Source organism: Macaca thibetana, chromosome 11 (genome assembly GCF_024542745.1).
Source record: "Macaca thibetana thibetana isolate TM-01 chromosome 11, ASM2454274v1, whole genome shotgun sequence".
Classification (NCBI taxonomy): Eukaryota; Metazoa; Chordata; class Mammalia; order Primates; family Cercopithecidae; genus Macaca; species Macaca thibetana.
The window spans coordinates 103,268,395-103,287,145 of record NC_065588.1 but is presented as its reverse complement, the minus strand read 5'-3'; the positions used below and the strand labels follow the sequence as shown (position 1 = coordinate 103,287,145).

Sequence of the window (18,751 nt, the reverse complement as noted above, 5' to 3'; positions counted from 1 at the left end):
ATACAACAACCCCAAGAGTGGCTGGTTTCATCCCCATTTAATGCCCAAGTACCACGGAGCTGAGCACCATAGAAGCACTTTGATATCTCTGAGTAATGCACAGCACGATTCAGTGTCATCTCTCTATTTTTTCTTTCCATTTCTTCCCTGCTTCCTACCAGCAGGCTCTGTTGATATTGCAGGTATGAAAAATACCCCTCCAGGTAACTGTCACTGTTCATTAGATCTTCTATTTATACTTGACAACGTTTTTCTTATATATATCGACTTTACCACATGAACATTTTTAATAAGTATATTGCTGCAAGTTGCACAACCATCTACTCCTTTGGAATCCTTTCTTTTTTGTTCCCTTTTTTAAACAAAAAAAATTGTTTTAAAGTTGCCTAGTATAAGTGCCACTTTCTACAGAAGGCCTTCCCAGGTTTTTCTTAACCAAGATTATTCTGCCTTCCCCTATCCTCTGATAGCCCTTGGTTTGCACCCCTATAAAAACACCTGAACACCAGTGCAATGGAGGCAGTAGAGTATGCTGGGCAACCCACAGCCTCTGCAGTTGGGAGAGCCTGGCTTTGTGTCCTGCCTCTTTTAGCTTCAAGAACAAGTTATGAGAACTTAACTACTCTGGGCCTCAGTTTTCTCATCATAAGATGGCAGTAGTAATATCTATCTCATAGGGGCTATTGTGAAAATTAAGTAATGTTCTCTAAGGTACTTAGTATTAGGTACCTAATATAGTAGCTCTGTGTCTGGCATAGAACAAAGATTCAATTTATCTTAGATATTATTTAGAGTATTTTGGGCATTTAACCATTCACTTAAATAAATATTTATTAACAATAATTAATTAATAATAAATATTGTGAATAACCATTTATTCACTTAATATTCACTTACATAAATATCAACAAATATATATACTCTGGTGGGGAGAGACACATGTAACCAAACAAATATATAATATAATATCAAATACTGGTGAGTGCTAAAGAAAAATCAAGGGGATAAAGGGAATAGAGAAGGATGAGGGGTGTAGATGCCTGGACAGGTAAGAAGACCACCCTGAGGATGTGACACTGGGGCAGACACCTGAGGGCAATGAGGGAGGGAGGCATGAGAATGTCTTGGGAAAGAACATTCCAGGCAGAGGAAGTAGCAAGGCCAGAGGGAGCATTGCTGGCCTGTTTGAGGAAGAGCAAGGAGTGAGTAAGGAGAGAGTGGGGAAGAGTAGAAGCCGGAGAGGTGGATGGGACATGGAGAGGATGTGGAGGCAGGCCAGATAGCAGGGCCAGAGAGCTTGTGCGGGTCTTTGGAGTTTCTATAACACTTGGCTGGATTTAGTAGCAACTACTATATTTTTCGGTCTGTAAATCAGAGTCCAAGAGTAACTGCCTTCACTTTTTTTTTTTTTTTTTTTTTTTTTTTTTTTTTTTTTTTTTTGAGACGGAGTCTCATTCTGTCGCCCAGGTTCGAATGCAGTGGCATGATCTCAGCTCACTGCAATCTCCACCTCTTGGATTCAAGCGATTCTCCTGCCTCAGCCTCCCGTGTAGTTGAGACCACAGGAATGCGCCACCACGCCTGGCTAATTTTTGTATTTTTAATAGAGATGGGGTTTTGCCATGTTGGCCAAACTGGTCTCGATCTCCTGACCTCAGGTGATCTACCCGCCTCAGCCTCCCAAAGTGCTGGGATTACAGGTGTGAGCCACTAAGCCCGGCCTGCCTTCATTTTTCTAGAGCTAAACTAGAGTTAAACTAAAGTGTCAGTCTGCTCACTGGCTGAAAACTGGGCTAGTGAATTCTAGGCCTTCTGAGTCATTTCAAAATTTTTTGATCATTTCACATTGAAATTCAACCAATTCTGAAAAACATCTAAGGAGATGCCTCCTGCTTTGCTTCTCTTCAGGATAGCATCTCTGTTCCCAGATGCTTAGGGAACATTACATCTTTAGAAAGGAAGGGTATTGATCTGGCTGACATTCCTTACCTGTCTACACTGTCATTTGCTAAATGTATGATCCTGTATGGCCTTCAAATGTTATCTCTCCAGGCTGGCATGTGTTGAGATGCCCATGTCCCCATCTGGTCTTTGAGCACAACCTCTTGTGATAGCTTGTACCATGCTATCCCCTTGGCATAACCCCTTAGTTATCTGGTTTTGCCTTTCAGGTGATTTTTGTGGCCCTCTGAAGATGAGGAGAAATCTAGAAAAGTCCATCTGTTCTCTTAGCCTGCAGGCTTCTGAGGCCCAGTTGCATCCCATACAGGCTTCTGTGCTGAGCCACAGCAAACTGGCATGGAATTTCCATGAGATTCAGCCTCCAGATTTCAGATGGGAAGCTGGCACAAATCTCCTCTACCCTCAGATCACCCTAAACTTATCTAGACATCTGGAGCTAATCCTAGATAAGGGAAGATGAGATATTTTGTTCTTACTTTAGTTAAGATAGATAATTTTAATCTTATTTTCCTTGCCCTCATATTCCACCCCAGCCTGGAGGATTTTTATACAGCATGAGGAGAAGCAGTTGGAAGCAGCAAATCTTTTCTGATTTACATTTGGACCAAGGCTCTTGAATATAGAACAAAAAATGTTGGACTACCTTTGTCCTCTAGTTCTGCCCCTCTGAGGTGACAAGACTCCCATCCAATGACCTGCATGGGGATGGTCACAGGGACAGAAAAAGATCTGTGGGGAAAAAACATTGGCTAATATTTCACAATATCATATTGCCACATTTGTAACTATTTACACTTTGTAAATGTACCTGGTCAAGAAAAAGGGTAAGAACAAGAGAGAGAACTGTTCACAAGTACATTCTGGTGGACTGGGTCAGTTCATGGACTGTATCAATCAGTGTCCAATCAGGACACAGAAACCACACAGTAAATGAAACAGGAAATATTTAATAAATAGAATGATCAATTATAACAGGTGATTCATTTAAAATGTATAGGGGGAACTCTAAAGAATACTCAAAAGTACCGAGGGAGAATACCCAACGAAGGACAAACTTGAAAGTGGGAGTGCAGGGAATTCTCTCTAAGGGTGGGATTCAGACCTCATTGGAGAATGTATTGCTGTAGCCCCTGGATAATGAAGAAGTTGGCTGCATTTCCCTGAGCTCAGGCAGGGTCTACATTCACCAGGTAGAGGCCAGAGGGCAGAAAACATGGATTGGAGTGGCCACAGGAAACACCTTCCCAGAATGCAGGTGGGCTAAGGCTGGGTAGCCAACTGTGGGGATGGCTGCAAGACTTGCTGGATCCACCAGCAGAGATGCCAGTGAAACCTGACAGAAGTGAGTGCTACTGCATGTCCCCCTCCAAGGCATCTTTGTCAGTGGCAAAATAAGTACAAGAAAAAGAAAACAGAAAGACCAGAACTAGGAATAGAAGCCCCTTCCTCCTGTAGTTTCCCTCCAATGCTCTCTACTGAGAATGTTTAGCATTGTGCCAGCGGCAAAGATGAAATCCTTACAGGGTCTGGTTCCATTAACAGAGAGGAAGTAACGAAAGATGAATTTGGAGCTGAGAGTCAATAAATTGATAACCAATGTATGGATGAAATGTAGTGTTAAATGTGATCAACTGGGTGTTAGCAGGGCCTCTAGAAGAACAATTGCGAGATGAGTACCAGGCATTGTAGCAAGTAGTAATGATATAATGAATACTCTGCCCTCCTGGAGTTTGCATTTGGGGTTGGAGCAGGCATAGGTTGACTAACAATATATAAGTAAACAAACAAACAAAAACACAGATCATAATTGGTGCCATGACAAAAGTAAATAGAGAACTATGATAAAGAATAAGAAGGGACCCTTTTTATCCAGGCACAGTTTTTCATGTCTATAATCCCAGTACTTTGGGAGGCTGAGATGAGAGAATCACTTGAGTCCAGGAGCTGGAGACCGCCCTGGGCAACACAGGGAGACCTCATCTCTAAAAAATGTTAAAAAATAGCCAGTGCATGGTGGTGGTCCCAGCTACTCAGAAGGCTGAGATAGGAGGATCACTTGAGCCTAGGATGTTGAGGCTGCATTGAGCCTGAGCTGTGATCACCCCACTCCACTCCGTGGCCTGGATGACAGAGACCTTGTCAAAAAAAAAAAAAGAGAGAGATAGAGAGAGAGAGAGACCCTTTTAAGAATAGGTAGACATGGAGGACCTCTCTGAAGTGTTAGCAAAAAATTCTGAATGATCTTGAAATGGTTGAAAAAGATTACTAGGTCTCTTGACCAGTGCACCCTTCAAGTTATTCTCTGCCTATCATTTTAGTTTATTTTTTTGCTATATTTGAGCTATTTTATAACTCTGTAAATTGCAGATAATTGATAGCAATGCAAATGAATCCTGTCCTTGGACATGCAAATGAATTTTGTCCTGTGAAAGTACAATTGATCTCCATTCCGCTACCCCTCTGTGGAAGAAGGGAGTTTTCCATATATTAAGCAAATTCATTTTAAGATGCATGATGGCCTATCTGTGTAACTGCTCTTTGGATCCTCCTTTGAATCCATTGTAACATCTTATAGGCTCCTTCATTAATTAGTGAGTTAAGTTAAATTTTTGACATGTTCATTTTATATTCATAAAAGAGTCATAACTTACCTTTAAAAAATAATTACAGTGAGCTATGACCATGCTACTGCACTCCAGCCTGGGCAACAGAATGAGACCCTGTCTCAAAAAAAAAAAAAAATCACCCTTTAACACATTTAAATTCAATCTCCCAAAGACTCCAGTGTGAAGGGTACTCAGCCAACATTCACATCATATCAGGATTGAATGAGCTGAACAGACTGTCTACTCCTTGATTATTTGTGTATTAACACATGCCAAAAATCACCTTTGCAGGATGGGGTCAAGAGACAACACAGGCTTTCAATTTAGAGATCTGACATGCTTTTATCAAGAGTGTTCATGAAACCAAGGACACATTGATTTTTCTAACATTGTTGGCAGTTAAAAGAACCTTTAACAGGACTCATATATTTCTGAGCTCACAGCAGGGTCACATTCATAGAATGTTAAAATAGCATAGAAAACTTAGAAATCATGTAGTTCAATTCCCTCATTTGATAGACAAATTAGTCAGGCCATGAAAGCCTGGGTGACTTGTTCAAGATCATCAACTAATTTAATGGCAAGCTGAGATACAAACTGTTCTCTTCCTCTTAGTCCTGTACTTTCTTACCACCAGGATGTTGGAGCCAACCAGAATTTCAAAAATGATTCCTAACAATGGCCTCCACCTCTTCTTTCCCCCTTTATACATAATATTCACTCTGAAAAGAATGGGAGTGTGTGTGTCAGTGAGGGATGGTATATGTTAAGGAGAGTTTTGGATCCAAAAACAGTACTAGTTTTTCAACAGGTTTGACTATGTATTTGTGTTTCTGAGTTTCTGTTTCTTCAACAGCAAACTGGGCATAGATTCTTATTAAGTAATTATTAAATATTAATAAACTGCATAATTAAGATTACTAGGATTAATAATAATCTATATATAAGCTTGCACATAGTAGGTAAAAGCCATAGCTAGTATTAAATGGTAACTCCCCTCCCCCAAATCATCTATATGCCATAAAAACCCTTCAGTATTTGAGGAGTGTGCAGTTGACACTACTGACACTTTTATAATAAATTAGCATTTTATGTTTAAATGAAAGTTATACACACACACCCACACAGCTGCGTGTTTAAAAAAAAAATCTGTCTTTATTGAATGAACAATCCACCAATGTTAGTCAACTCTATACAAATCAATATTCTCTCCACCTCCCACTGTTTCATTTGGATGCTTGAAAACAATTCTTATGTCTTTAGACACAATCTGCTTACTTTCAAATTGCCTAAAAGGAAACATAAAACATTGTATTTTAAAAAGTACAATAATGGGCCCTGAAGAACGAAGCAATCCAAGTGAAGGCACAGTTCTGTATACCAGATCTGCTGCATAGGTGAGGGGAGGCTAAGCATGGTGATGACCCAAGGCTTATCCTCATCAGTAAAAATGACCAATATTTGCTTAATACTTTACAGTGAACACAGGGTTTCCCTCCCCTTCCCTTCCCCTTTCCCCTCCCCTCCCCCCAATCCTTCCCCTCCCCTCCCTTCCCTTCCCCTCTTCCCTTCCCTTCCCTTTCATCCCCTCCCCTCCCCCCATCCCTCCCTCCCCTTCCTTTCTCTCTCTCTCTCTTTCTTTTTTTTGAGACAGGGTCTCACTCTGTCACCCAGGCTAGAGTGCAGTGGCATGGTCTTGGCTCACTGCAGCCTCCATCTGCCAGCTAGAGCAATCCTACCTCAGCCTCCCTAGTAGCTGGGACTACAGGTGCAGGCCACCAGGCCTGGCTAATTTCTTGTATCTTTTGTAGAGATGGGGTGTCACCATGTTGCCCAGGATGCTCTCTAACTCTTGGGCTCAAGGAATCCTCCCCAGGGTTTTCATTGTATTAGTATGTTCTCACACTGCTAATAAAAACATACCCAAGACTGGGTAATTTATAAAGGAAAGGGGTTTAACTGACTCACAGTTCACCATGGCTTGGTGGGGGGGCTCAGAAAACTGACCATCATGGTGGAAAGGGAAGCCAATACACCCTTCTTCACATGGAGGCAGCAAGGAGAAGTACCAAGCAAAAGGGGGAAAAGCCCTTTATAAAATCATCAGATCTCATGAGAACTCACTCACTATCATGAGAACAGAAGGGGGATAACTACCCCTATGATTAAATTACCTCCTACTGGATGCTTCCCATAACACATGAGGATTATGGGAACTACAATTCAAGATGAGATTTGGGTGGGGACACACCCAAACCAAAACATTCCAGCCATGACCCTTCCCAAATCTCATGTCCTCACACTTTAAAACACAATCATACCCTTCCAACAGTCCCCCAAAGTCCTAACTCATTCAGATATTAACCCAAAAGTCCAAGTCCAAAGTCTCATCTGAGACAAGGCAAGTCCTTTCCACCTATAAGCCTGTAAAATCAAAAGCAAATTAGTTACTTCTTAGATATAATGGAGGGAGTTACAGGCATTGGGTAAATACACCCATTCCAAATGGGAGAAACTGCCCAAAATGAAGGGGCTACAAGCCCCACATGAGTCTGAAACCCAGTAGGGCAGTCATTATACCTTAAAGTTGCAAAATGATCTCCTTGGACTCTATGTTTCACATCCAGGTCATGCTAATGCAAAAGCTGGGCTCCCACCTCTTTGGCAGCTATGCCCCTATGGCTTTGCAGGACACAGCCCCCCTCCCAGCTTCCTTCACAGGCTGGTGTTGAGTGTCTGCAGCTTTTCCAGGTGCACAGTGAAAGCTGTCGGTGGATCTACCATTCTGGGGTTTGGAGGACAGTGGCCCTCTTCTCACAGCTCCACTAGACAGTGCCCCAGTGGAGACTCTATGGGGCTCCAACCCTACATTTCCCTTCTGCACTGTCCTAGCAGAGGTTCTGCATGAGAGATCTGCTACCACAGAAAACTTCTGCCTGGACATCCAGGCATTTCTATACACGCTCTGAAATCTAGGCAGAAGTTACCAAACATGAATTCTTGACTTCTGTGTACCCACAGGCTGAATATCATTTGGAAGCTGCCAAGGTTTGGTGCTTGCACCCTCAAGCCATGGCCCGAGCTGTACCTTGGCCCCCTTTAACCACAGCTGGAACACAGGGCACCAAGTCCCAAGGCTGCACAAAGCAGCAAGACCCTGGGCCTGGCCCACAAAACCATTTTTTCCTCCTAGGCCTCTGGGTCTGTGATGGGAGGAGCTGCTGTGAAGCCCTCTGACATACCCTGGAGACATTTTCCCCAGTGTCTTGGGGATTAACATTTGGCTCCCGGTTACTTAGGCAAATTACTGCAGCTGGCCTCAATTTCTCCTCAGAAAATAGGTTTTTCTTTTTTTATCACATTGTCAGGCTGCAAATTTTCCAAACTTTTATGCTCTGCTTCCCTTTTAAACATAAGTTCCAATCCCAAACCATATTATTTGTGAATACATAAATCTGAATACTTTTAACAGCACCCAAGACACCTCTTGAATGCTTTGCTGCTTTGAAATTTCTTCTGCCAGATATCCTAAATCATCTCTCTCAAGTTCAAAGTTTCACAGATCTCCAGGGCAGGGGCAAAATGTCACCAATCTTGCTAAAACATAGCAAGAGTCACCTTTATTCCAGTTCCCAACAAGATCATCTCCATCTAGGACCACCTCAGCCTGGACTTCATTGTCCATATCCCTATCAGCATTTTAGTCAAAGCCATTCAACGAGTCTCTAGGAAGTTTCAAACTTCCCTACATTTTCCTGTCTTCCTATGAGCCCTCCAAACTGTTCCAACCTCTGCCTGTTACCCAGTTCCAAAGGTGCTTCCACATTTTTGGGTACCCTTATAGCAGCACCCCACTCCCAGTACCAATTTACAGTATTAGTCTGTTCCCATGCTGCTAATAAAGACACACCCGAGACTGGGTAATTTATAAAGGAAAGAAGTTTATTTGACTCACAGTTCAGCATGGCTGGGGAGGCCTCAGGAAACTGATCATCATGGTAGACAAGGAAGCCAACATGTCCTTCTTCACATAGAGGCAGCAAGGAGAAGCGCTAAGCAAAAGGGGGAAAAGCCCCCTATAAAACCATCAGATCTTGTGAGAACTCACTTACTATCACGAGAACAGCATGAAGGTAACTGCCCCCATGATTAAATTACCTCCCACTGGGTCCCTCCTACAACACGTGTGGATTATGGGAACTACAATTGAAGATGAGATTTGGGTGGGGACACAGCCAAACCATGGCATTCATATATATAATTTAAAAAGTATTCTTACAGAACCAAAGAAAGGCTGATATATACTTCTTGTAGCAACAGAAACAGAAGTAGGGAAGACTATTCAGACAGATTGGCGCTCTAGAGTATTAAATTTACTTTATTGCTGCATTAATTTGCTAGGGCTGCTGTAAAAAAGTATCACAAATTGGGAGGCTTAGAACAACAATAGGAACTAACTGTCTTATAGTTCTAGAGGCCAGAAGTCCAAAATCAGGGTGTCAGCAGTGCCACAGTCCTGTGAAGGTGTTAAGAAAGGATCTGTTCCAGGCCTTCCTCCTAGCTTCCAGTAGTTCCTTGACTTGTGGCAGCACAATTCCAATCTTTACATGGTATTTTCCTTGCATATATATATATATTTATATTTCTGTGTGTAAATTTCTCCATTGTATGAGGCCACCAATCACACTGGATTAGGGTGCACCCTAATGACCTCATCTTAACTTCAGCATGTACAAAGACCTTATTTCCAAATAAGGCCACATTTATAGTCACTGAGGGTTATATGAATTTTGGGGACACATAATCAACTGGTAAGAATTGCCATCTCCTTCTTTCTTTTAACGTTGCCAAACACACTGGTGGCCAACAGCACTCACTCACTCATTCATTCATTCATTAAATAAACATTTGCCTACATCAGGCTCTGTTCTGGTGTTGATGCAAAAAATAAAAACAAAACAAAACTGAATACAGACCCTGTCCTTGAGAAATCACACTTCGGAGGGAATAGGAGGCACATTATGATGATGATAAGTACTATTATTGAGTTAGTATTGCTAGGTATGGGCACTTTTCAACTAATTTTCACAGTAGTGTGATAAGTGATGTATCAGAAACATACGTGGAGAACCCAGGGAGGTCCTAAATTTGCCCTAGGGATCAGGAATACTTTCAGAAGTTAGTTATAATTTCATCGGAGTCTAAAGAGGTGTGCAGAAATATCCCAGGTAGCTCAAAGGCGGTTATCTTGAGTACTGGATTCCAAGGAAGAATATTTTATAGAGGAAAAAACAGCAAAGGTTAAGAGACAAATTGTAAACCCCAAGAGGACTGGAGTCTGTGTCTATTTTATTAAGTATCTCCTGTATCTCTAGTGCTTTGAACAGTGCTTAGTTCACTCAAAAAGTAATCATTGAATGAATTTAAGGGCATCATATATCTAAGGGATGGCATGGCCTGCAGTTCACTGTCGCTGGAAAAGTAGACAAACGTCCAGTCTCAAAGAGACCGGTAAACTACATTAAATGTAGATTAGGGGTGAAACGTTGATGATATATATCGCTAGTATTAAAAAATTCCAGGAAGTCCAGGAATGCCTGGCATCCGTCCTGCCAATTACCCTTTTCCCCAGAGCATGTACAAGGGGGAGGAGGCACCCAAGGGCCAGGAGAGTGGAGGGGCACAGCTCCATAATCTCCAAAGTAGGGTTCTCTGGCAAGCACATGGTTTGGACTTGAAATCTACGTGAAGCCTCCCACTCTCCTCCTTCCACTCCATCCTTCCCTCACTCTCCGCCCGACTCCACCTTTGGCTCCTGAAAGACACCGGACAATTTCCAGGCCTTCCCCAAATCCCACGGGAGGAATCACCTAGCGCGCTTCGGCCCGCGGGCCCCGCCCCCTTACCCTCTGGAGCGCAGCGAGAGCGCAAGCGCGCCTCTCTGACCAGCGCGCGCGCCCGCGAGCTCCCCGCATCCCCGTGCTCATCCGGGTCTCACCGAGCCTCGGCCAATAGTGCCCGCTCACGGCCCCTGGGGGCGGGGCTAAGCCTTCCCTCACAAGGGGCCTGTGGTCAACACGGTTTGCCTCCAAGGGACGGCCCGCCAGTCGGCACAGGAAAGGGGCAAAGGCAGTGAGCTCAGCGTGTGGGCGAGGGTCAACGGTTCTGGGATCAAGCGGCTGCCGCCCCTCCAGAAGCGACCGAAGCGCGAGCAGATTCCCCCTCCGAGTCAGTGTAGTAAACACACTTCAGAAACGTGAGGTGCCGGTGGTCACGTGGGGAGCGCGCCCTCCAATGAGGAGCCGGGGGCGGGGCCGAGGCCGCTGACGCGGCGGCGGCGGCAGAGTCACCCGGGCAGCCTCGGGACCGGTCACCGGCCGGCAACCGTCCAGCGGCCTCGACCACCGCCTCTTGCCTCCGTCCCCGGTCCTTTCTCCTGGGCCTAGAGACAGCGTCGCCGACAGGGGCTCATTCCCCTTCGGTTCTCCTCGGTGACTCACCTCGGGCGGGCCGTTTTGTCTTTAGGAGCCGCCTTGGTGGGGCGAGGTTTCCGTGACGAACCTCCTGGGGCCGTCCGTGCCAGTTCGGGCCGTCGTGGCGGCTCGAGCTCGTGGAATTTGCTCAGGCTCCGGAGGTCCGAGGCCCTCGAAGTTATGCGTCGCCTCCAGGAGGTTGCGGCGGGCGCGGGCTCCTAAAGGGCGTCAAACCCGGACTCCGCCGACTGGGCAACCTCCATTCATCTTCTCACTGCGCTTCCAGCGCCCCCGCCTTCTCCAGTCCCCTCCTTGGAGTCATTTTTTCCTGTCCCCCCTCTACCGCCCTTTCCTTACTCCTCGGGTGAGGCAATTCTCTTGGAAGCGAAGGTGTCGGCTATGAGCCGGAGCCTCCTTCCTTGAATTTCTCCGTGGAGGACCCGCCGCGCGCCCCCAGCATGGGGGTGAACGCAGTGCACTGGTTCCGAAAGGGGCTCCGGCTCCACGACAACCCCGCCCTGAAGGAATGCATTCAGGGCGCCGACACCATCCGCTGCGTCTACATCCTGGACCCCTGGTTCGCCGGCTCCTCCAACGTGGGCATCAACAGGTGGCGGTGAGTCACAAGCCCGTGGGAAATGGATTTGGGTGTTTAATGAATCTGATGTTAATGAATTCCATGCGATCCGCCAAATCTGAGAATTTAGACGTGGGACTGCCTTCCTTATACCGCTAACGAATTGTAGGTGCCCTAAGTATTAAATAGAATTGACTTAATAGTTCTCTGGCCAGAGAGTACTGACGACCTGAAACACTCGGCCTTCATCAGTGAGTTAGTTATGTGTCTTTCTGTGCTAACGGGAGCTCTTCCCCTGAATTTGTGGAGAATTCTTAGTGCTGGAGTTAAAGAAACACCCTTCCTGTCCTTAGTGGCCTGTGTATATGGATTCCCTTGGCCTGTTTGTGGCATTCGAAAGGATTGTGATGTTTCCTGTTTACGTTTGTGTCTAGGTAACTCATAGTATGGAGAAAAATCATTCATTCAGTACAGCTGGCTCCAGATCCAGTTTTCTTCCACCTTGAGGTTACTGAGGGAAAAGCAAGGGAAACAGCATTATCTGGTTTCTCTGCTCGGCTCTTTTTCTCAACTCCTCCTTGTGGTTGCCGAGACAAAGCACAGTTTTTCTTTCTAGGCAAGTTGTAGTCCTTCTAGGGATCAGAGCACAAAGAAATCTTAAAGATGCTTTATGATCTTCCTGAAACACCGGGCTACGTGATCGTTGGGCCCCCTGGTGGAAATGAAAGCATTAGCTCAACAGAGAGACTCTTGATCACTTACCATGTGCCAGGCACTGATTTAAATGATAGGGATATAGCAGTGAGTGAAAGACAAAAAGTCATGTCTTCAAGCAGAAAGTAAAATATGTAGTATTTTAGGTGGTAAGTGTTGTGGAGAAAAATAGAGCAGAGTAAAGGGATAAAGAATACAAGGGTAGGGATGAGGTTGCAGTTTTAAATATGATGATCAAGGGAAAAGTCACAGAGAAGGTGACAGTTGAGCATACCTGAAGGAGGTGGTGGGATGCAGATATCTAGGGGAAGACCATTCCAGGCAAAGGGAGGAGTAAGGGAAAAGGCAGAGATATGCTTGACCTTTGGAAAGAACAGCAGAAGAATCCAGTATGACTGGAGCAGAATAAGTGAGGGAAAAATAGTAGACGATGAGGTCAGAGTTGACTTAGGGCCAGATTGAAGAGAGCCTTATAAGCAGTTTTCAAGATTTGGGTTTTTACTCAGTGAAGTGGGAATAACTGCAGGATTATGAGCAGAGAAGTAATGTGATCTGACATAAGTTTGAAAAAGAATTTTTCTGCTTGTTCTGAGAACAAATCTGAGAATTTCTCTGCTTGTGGTTCTGAATTGGGGAGTGGAGGTGGACAAGAAGCAGGAAGTCCAATTAAGAAGCTGTTGGCATTCATCCAGGTGAGAGATGCGAAGGCTTGAATCATAGTGATAATTGTGGATGGGGTGAGGAAAAAAAACAGATGCTGGCTATATTATGAACGCAGAATACACAGTATTTGTTGGCAGATTGGATATGTAGTGTGAGAGAAAGAAAAGGAGTTAGGCTGGGTGCGGTGGCTCATCCCTGTAATCCCAGCACTTTGGGAGGCTGAGGCCAGGAGTTCAAGACCAGCCTGGCCATCATGGCAAAACCCTGTCTCTGTTAATACTGAAAATATAAAAATTAGCTGAGCACAGTGGTGCATGCCTGTAATCTCAGCCGCTCAGGAGGCTGAGGCATGAGAATCACATGAACCTAGGAGACGGAGGTTGCAGTGAGCTGAAATCGTGCCACTGCACTCCAGCCTGAGTGACAGAGTACTCTGTCTCAAGAAAAAAAAAAAAAAAGAAAGAAAGAAAAAGGAGTTATAGTTTGGTGCTATATAAAAAGCACCAAAATTCAGTGCTTTTTATGTAGTGGCAGCTTACTGTTTGAGAAAATTTTTGGCTTGAGAAACTGGAAGGATGGGGCTTCAATTTGCTAAGAAAGTGAAGCCAGCTGGAGAAGCCATTGGGAGGGTGATTGGAGTTCTCTTCCATTAAGTCATTAAGTTTGAGATGTATTTTACACATTCAAATGGAGATAGCAAATAGGCAGTTGGATGTGTCTGGAGCTGCAGAGAGAGATCCAGGCAGGGAGTATAAATTGGAGAATTCATGAGATTATAGATAATATATAAAGCCATGTATTCATCCATCTATTGAACAAATATTTGTCAAGCGCTTACTATATGCCAGGCACTGTTTTAGGTGCAAGGGATCCAGTATAAACAAAACAGTCCCCGATTCTCACCCTGTTGGAGCTACATTCTAGTGGAGCCGTTAGACTGACAGCATTAAGAAAAGGAGATAGACAAGAGATACAAGTGGTGCAAGGGCCGAACCTTGAATACTCTTAATGTTTATAAATTGTGGAGCTGTGAAAGAACCAGCATATGAGACTGCGAAGGAGCCACTAGTAATGTAAGACGAAAACCCAGAAGAGTATGGTGTCTTAGAAGCCAAGTAAAGAAAGTGTTTTGGCCAGGCATGGTGACTCATACCTGTAATCCCAGCACTTTGGGAGGCTGAGGCAGGCAGATCACTTGAGGCCCGGAGTTTGAGACCAGCCTGGCCAATATGGCAAAACTCTGTCTCTAGTAAAAAAAAAACATCAAAAAATCAGCTGGGCGTATGGCACCTGCCTGTAATCCCAGCTACTCAGGGAGGCCGAGGCAGGAGAATCACTTGAACCCAGGAGCAGAGGTTGCAGTGAGCCGAGATCGTGCCACTACACTCCAGCCTGGGCAATAGAGCCAGACTCTGTCTCAAAAAAAAAAAAAAAAAAAAAGGAAAGTATTTCAAGGAAGAGAGAGTGTTTTACTTATGTCAGATGCTACTGATAGGTCAAGTAAGATGAGAACTGAAAAATAAAAATTGGATTTAGCAATTTGAAGTCATTTGGAATTTTATCTGGAGTGGTTTTGGTAGTGTCAGAGGCAAAAGTCTTTTTGGAATCACTCATAGTACCAAATTCAGTGCTTTTTATATAGTAGTAGCTCAATTACTGTTTGCGGAATATAGTGATATCTTAGAGTCAATAATTTTATATTTAAACAGCTTTATTAATTTACTTATTGACTATGGGATAATGCCCAAATTCCTTAGCCTGGCAAGATCTACCTTTTGGCTTATGTATTTCATTTTCTACTGTTTACAATATGTGATTTCAACTCTGGGGGGAAAACCTTCTTAGTTTACTTTAGAACTATCTTGTATTTTCTTTGATCAACGCTTTTTAGACTTTTGGATTTAACAGAAAAGCAAAATTTTAAATAGTTATTTTACCTAATAAGCACATTAAACAAAACTACTTTTTTATACTGCCATCCTTTCGTTTAAAAAGGATGTTTTAATATTTAAAAAAAAAAGTTTGGCTGAGCTCAGTCTCATGCCTGCACTCCCAGCTACTTGGGAGGCTGAGGCAGGAGAATCACTTGAGCCTAGGCGTTGGAAGCTGCAGTGAGCTATGAATGGGCTACTGCACTCCAGCCTGGGTAGAGACAGACCCTCTCTCTTAAAAAGCAAACAAAGAAACAACAACAACAAAAAATTTGAAGGACATTGTCTCAGAATACAATTTTTTGATTTGGATAAATTTATAAGCTTTATGAAAATTCACATCTCTTAGAAAAATTATCCTATAAAAAAACTTATATACTAATGTTCACAGAAGCATTATTCATAATAGCCAAAAAGTGGAAACAACCCAAATGGCCATCAATTGATGAATGGATAAACAAAATATGGTATAGTCATATAATGGAATATTATTTGGCCATAAAAAGGAATGAAATACTGATACATGCTACAACATGTATGAATGAACCTTGAAAAACAAACTAAATGAAAGAAGCCAGTCACAAAATTCCATGTATTATATGATTCTGTTTTTATGGAATGTCCACAGTGGGCAAATGTACACAGACAGGAAGCAGATTAGTGGCCCCTTAGGACTGGGGAAGCTGGGGAGTTGGTAGGTGATAGCTAAGGGGCACAAGGTTTCTTTTTGAGATGATGAAACTGTTCTAGAAGGTGATGGATGATTGTACAACTCTGTACTTGTCTGGGATGATTAGCAGTATTCCGAACTCTTACACCACTTTTTGTTGTTGCTTCTCACATCACTCTTAGCATTTGCTGCCCTCATTTGTGAATGTTGGTATTGTTTTATTAATAGTTTGTTTGAGCTGCTGTAACAAAATACCTTTAGACTAGGTAGTTTATAAACAATAGGAATTTATTTCTCACAGTTTTGGAAGATTTCCAGAATCAAGGCACCAGCGGATTCAGTGTCTCTGCTGAATAGATGACGCTGTCTCTGTGTCCTCACATGGCGGAAGGGGTAAACAGGTTCCTGCAGCCCTTTTTATAAGAGCACTCCCTTAGTCTGTTTGTGTTATTATAAAGGGATACCTGAGGGTGGGTAATTTATAAAGAAGAGAGGTTTACTTGGTTCATAGTTTTGCAGGCTTTACAGAAGCATGGCATCAGCCTCTGATTCTGGTGAGGACCTCAGAAAGCTTTTAATCATGATGGAAGGGGAAGTGGAGCTGGCATATCACATGGCGAGAGAGAGAAGGGAGGGGTACCAGGCTCTTTTAAACAATTAGTTGTTCTGTTAATAGAGTGAGAAATCACTCATTACATGATAGCACCGAGCCATTCATGAGGGATCTTATCTCATGTTCCAGACACCTCTCAACTCCAACATTGGGGATAACATTTTAACATGAGATTTGAAGAGGGCAAATATCTATATCACTTCACTTCTAGCCCCCCAAATCTCTTGTATTATTATTATTATTATTATTTTTGAGATGGAGTATCACTCTGTTGCCCAGGCTGGAGTGCAGAGGCGGGATCATGGCTCACTGTAGCCTTAACCGCCTGGGCTCAAGCAGTTCTCCCACTTCAGCCTCCCAAGTAGCTGGAACCACAGGCGTGCATTACCATGGCCAGGTAATTTTTTTATTACTCGTAGAGGTGAGATCTCACTATGTTGCCTAAGCTGTCTCATACTCCTGAACTAAAGCAGCTCTCCTGCCTCAGCCTCCGAAAGTGCTGGGATTATAGGTGTAAGCCACTGCGCCCACCCTCTTGTCTTTTTTCTGTTGTTAAATATAATCATCTCTTTCAAAGTCCCCAGAAGTCTTAACTAGTTTTAGCATCAACTTAAGTCTTATCCAGGACTCGAGGCAAGTTCGTTATAGCTATGAGCCTGTAAGATCAAAAACAAATTATTTACTTTTAAGATACAATGGTGGAACAGACATTGGGTAAACATTTTCATTTTAAAAGGGAAAACTTGACCAACAAAAAGGGACCCACCCATGTCTGAAACCTAGTAGGGCAGATATTAAAGCTGTAAAATAATCTCTCTTGACTCATGTCCCATAACTGAGCACACTGGTCCAAGAGGTGGGCTCTTGAAACCTTGGGCAGCCCCATCTCTATGGCTTGGTTGGGCAGACCACATGGCTTCTTTCATGGATTGGAGTCTAATGTCTGTCACTTTTCCAGGCTGAGGGTGTATGCTGTTTTCATCCAAAGGATTATTTTAATCTTTCCACTTCCTCACTTTCCACTCCCTCCCACATCCTGAGCACACTGGTCCAAGAGGTGGGCTCTCAAAACCTTGGGCAGCTGCATCTCTATAGCTTGGTTGGGCATAGCGCACATGGCTGTTCTCATGGATTGGAGTCTAATGTCTGTCAACTTTTCCAGGCTGAGGGTGTATGCTGTTTACATCCAAAGGATACTTTTGATCTTTCCCCTTCCTTCCTTCCTTTCCTTCCTTTGCTTCCTTTCCTTCCTTCCTCTTTCTCTCTTAGTCTCTTTCTCTCTTTCTCTCTCTTTTTCATAACAGTATTTAACACATTTGACCACACCTTTCTCTTTTTCTCTTGGCTTTAGACTGCCACCACTGTGGGGCCTGGAGGGCAGTGCCCCTGTTCCCACTGCTGTACTGGGCAGTGCCCCAATGAGTTCTCTCTGGGGACTCTAACCCCACATTTCCCCTTGGCACTAGCCTGGTAGAATCTTTCTGTAGGAGCTCTGCCGTGGCAGGCTTCTGCCTGGGCACCCAGACTTCTTGACATATCTTGTGAAATCTAGGTGGAAGCTGCCAAGCTTCCATGGATCTTGTATTCTGTATACCTGCAGACTTAACACCACTTGGAAACCATCAAGGCCTGTGGCTTGCACCCACTGGAGTGGCAGTCCAACCAGTACCTGGGGCCTTTTGAGCCCTGGCTGCAGCCAGAACGTGGGGAGTAGCATCTCAAGACAGCACAAGGCAGCAACACCCTGGGCCTGGCCTCCCAAACCATTTTGCCTGAGGAGATCTCTGAGCCTGTGATGGAAGGGGTAGCCTTGATTTCTGGAATGTCTTGGGGGCTTTTCCCCATTGTCTTGACTGTTAACAACTGGCTCTCTTTTAGTCATGTTAATTGCTTTAACAACCTGTTGTTCTGGTAGGGCCTGGTACCTGGGGCTGGGTAGTTTGGATTTCTCTCCTGAAAACTTCCCTCTACCACATGGTCAGGTTGTAAATTTTTCAAATTTGTGTGCTCTGTTTTCTCTTAATTATTAGCTTTAACTTTGTCTTTTTTTGAACTCCCATATCTGATAGTAGGCTGTTAGAAGCAGCCATGTCACCTTTTGAACGCTGTGTTGTTTAGAAACTTTTTTTTGCCAGGTAGCTTAAGTCATTACTCTTAAGTTCAGCCTTTTACAAAGTCCTAGGCATGGATACAATGTAGCCAAGTTTTTTGTTACAAGCATAACATATAATGTGGCCAATTTTTTTGTTTAGTTTTTAAAAACTTTATTTGAGACTTCGTGAAAATGGCCTTTACTTTCTATATTTTAATCAGCATTTTTGTCACAACCACTTAACCAGTCTCTAAGAAGTTTTAAAGTTTTTCTTGTGTATGAGCTTTTTTGGTTTTGTTTTGAGCTCTCTAAGCTCTTTTAAGCAGCTTTAGTTTTTTTTTTTTTTTTTTTTTTTTTTTTTTTTTTTTTTAAATACATTAAGTTCTGGGATACATGTACAGAACGTGCAGGTTTGTTACATAGGTATACATGATGTGCCATGGTGGTTTG

At 43.5% G+C, this 18,751-nt stretch overlaps 2 protein-coding genes across 3 annotated transcripts in view; one reads left to right on the top strand and one right to left on the bottom strand.

The window, feature by feature from the left end:
• The window catches only part of PWP1 (PWP1 homolog, endonuclein), a 753,749-nt gene that overhangs the window by 604,273 nt on the left and 130,725 nt on the right, over positions 1–18,751 (bottom strand). The window lies entirely within an intron of this gene.
• CRY1 (cryptochrome circadian regulator 1) overlaps positions 10,863–18,751 on the top strand; it is a 106,607-nt gene continuing 98,718 nt past the window's right edge. For both annotated transcript variants that reach the window (XM_050749750.1, XM_050749748.1), the window contains exon 1: positions 10,863–11,657. In XM_050749750.1, the coding sequence (XP_050605707.1) occupies positions 11,500–11,657 (158 nt within the window). In that variant the 5' untranslated portion in view covers positions 10,863–11,499. The remainder of the gene's footprint in view (positions 11,658–18,751) is intronic.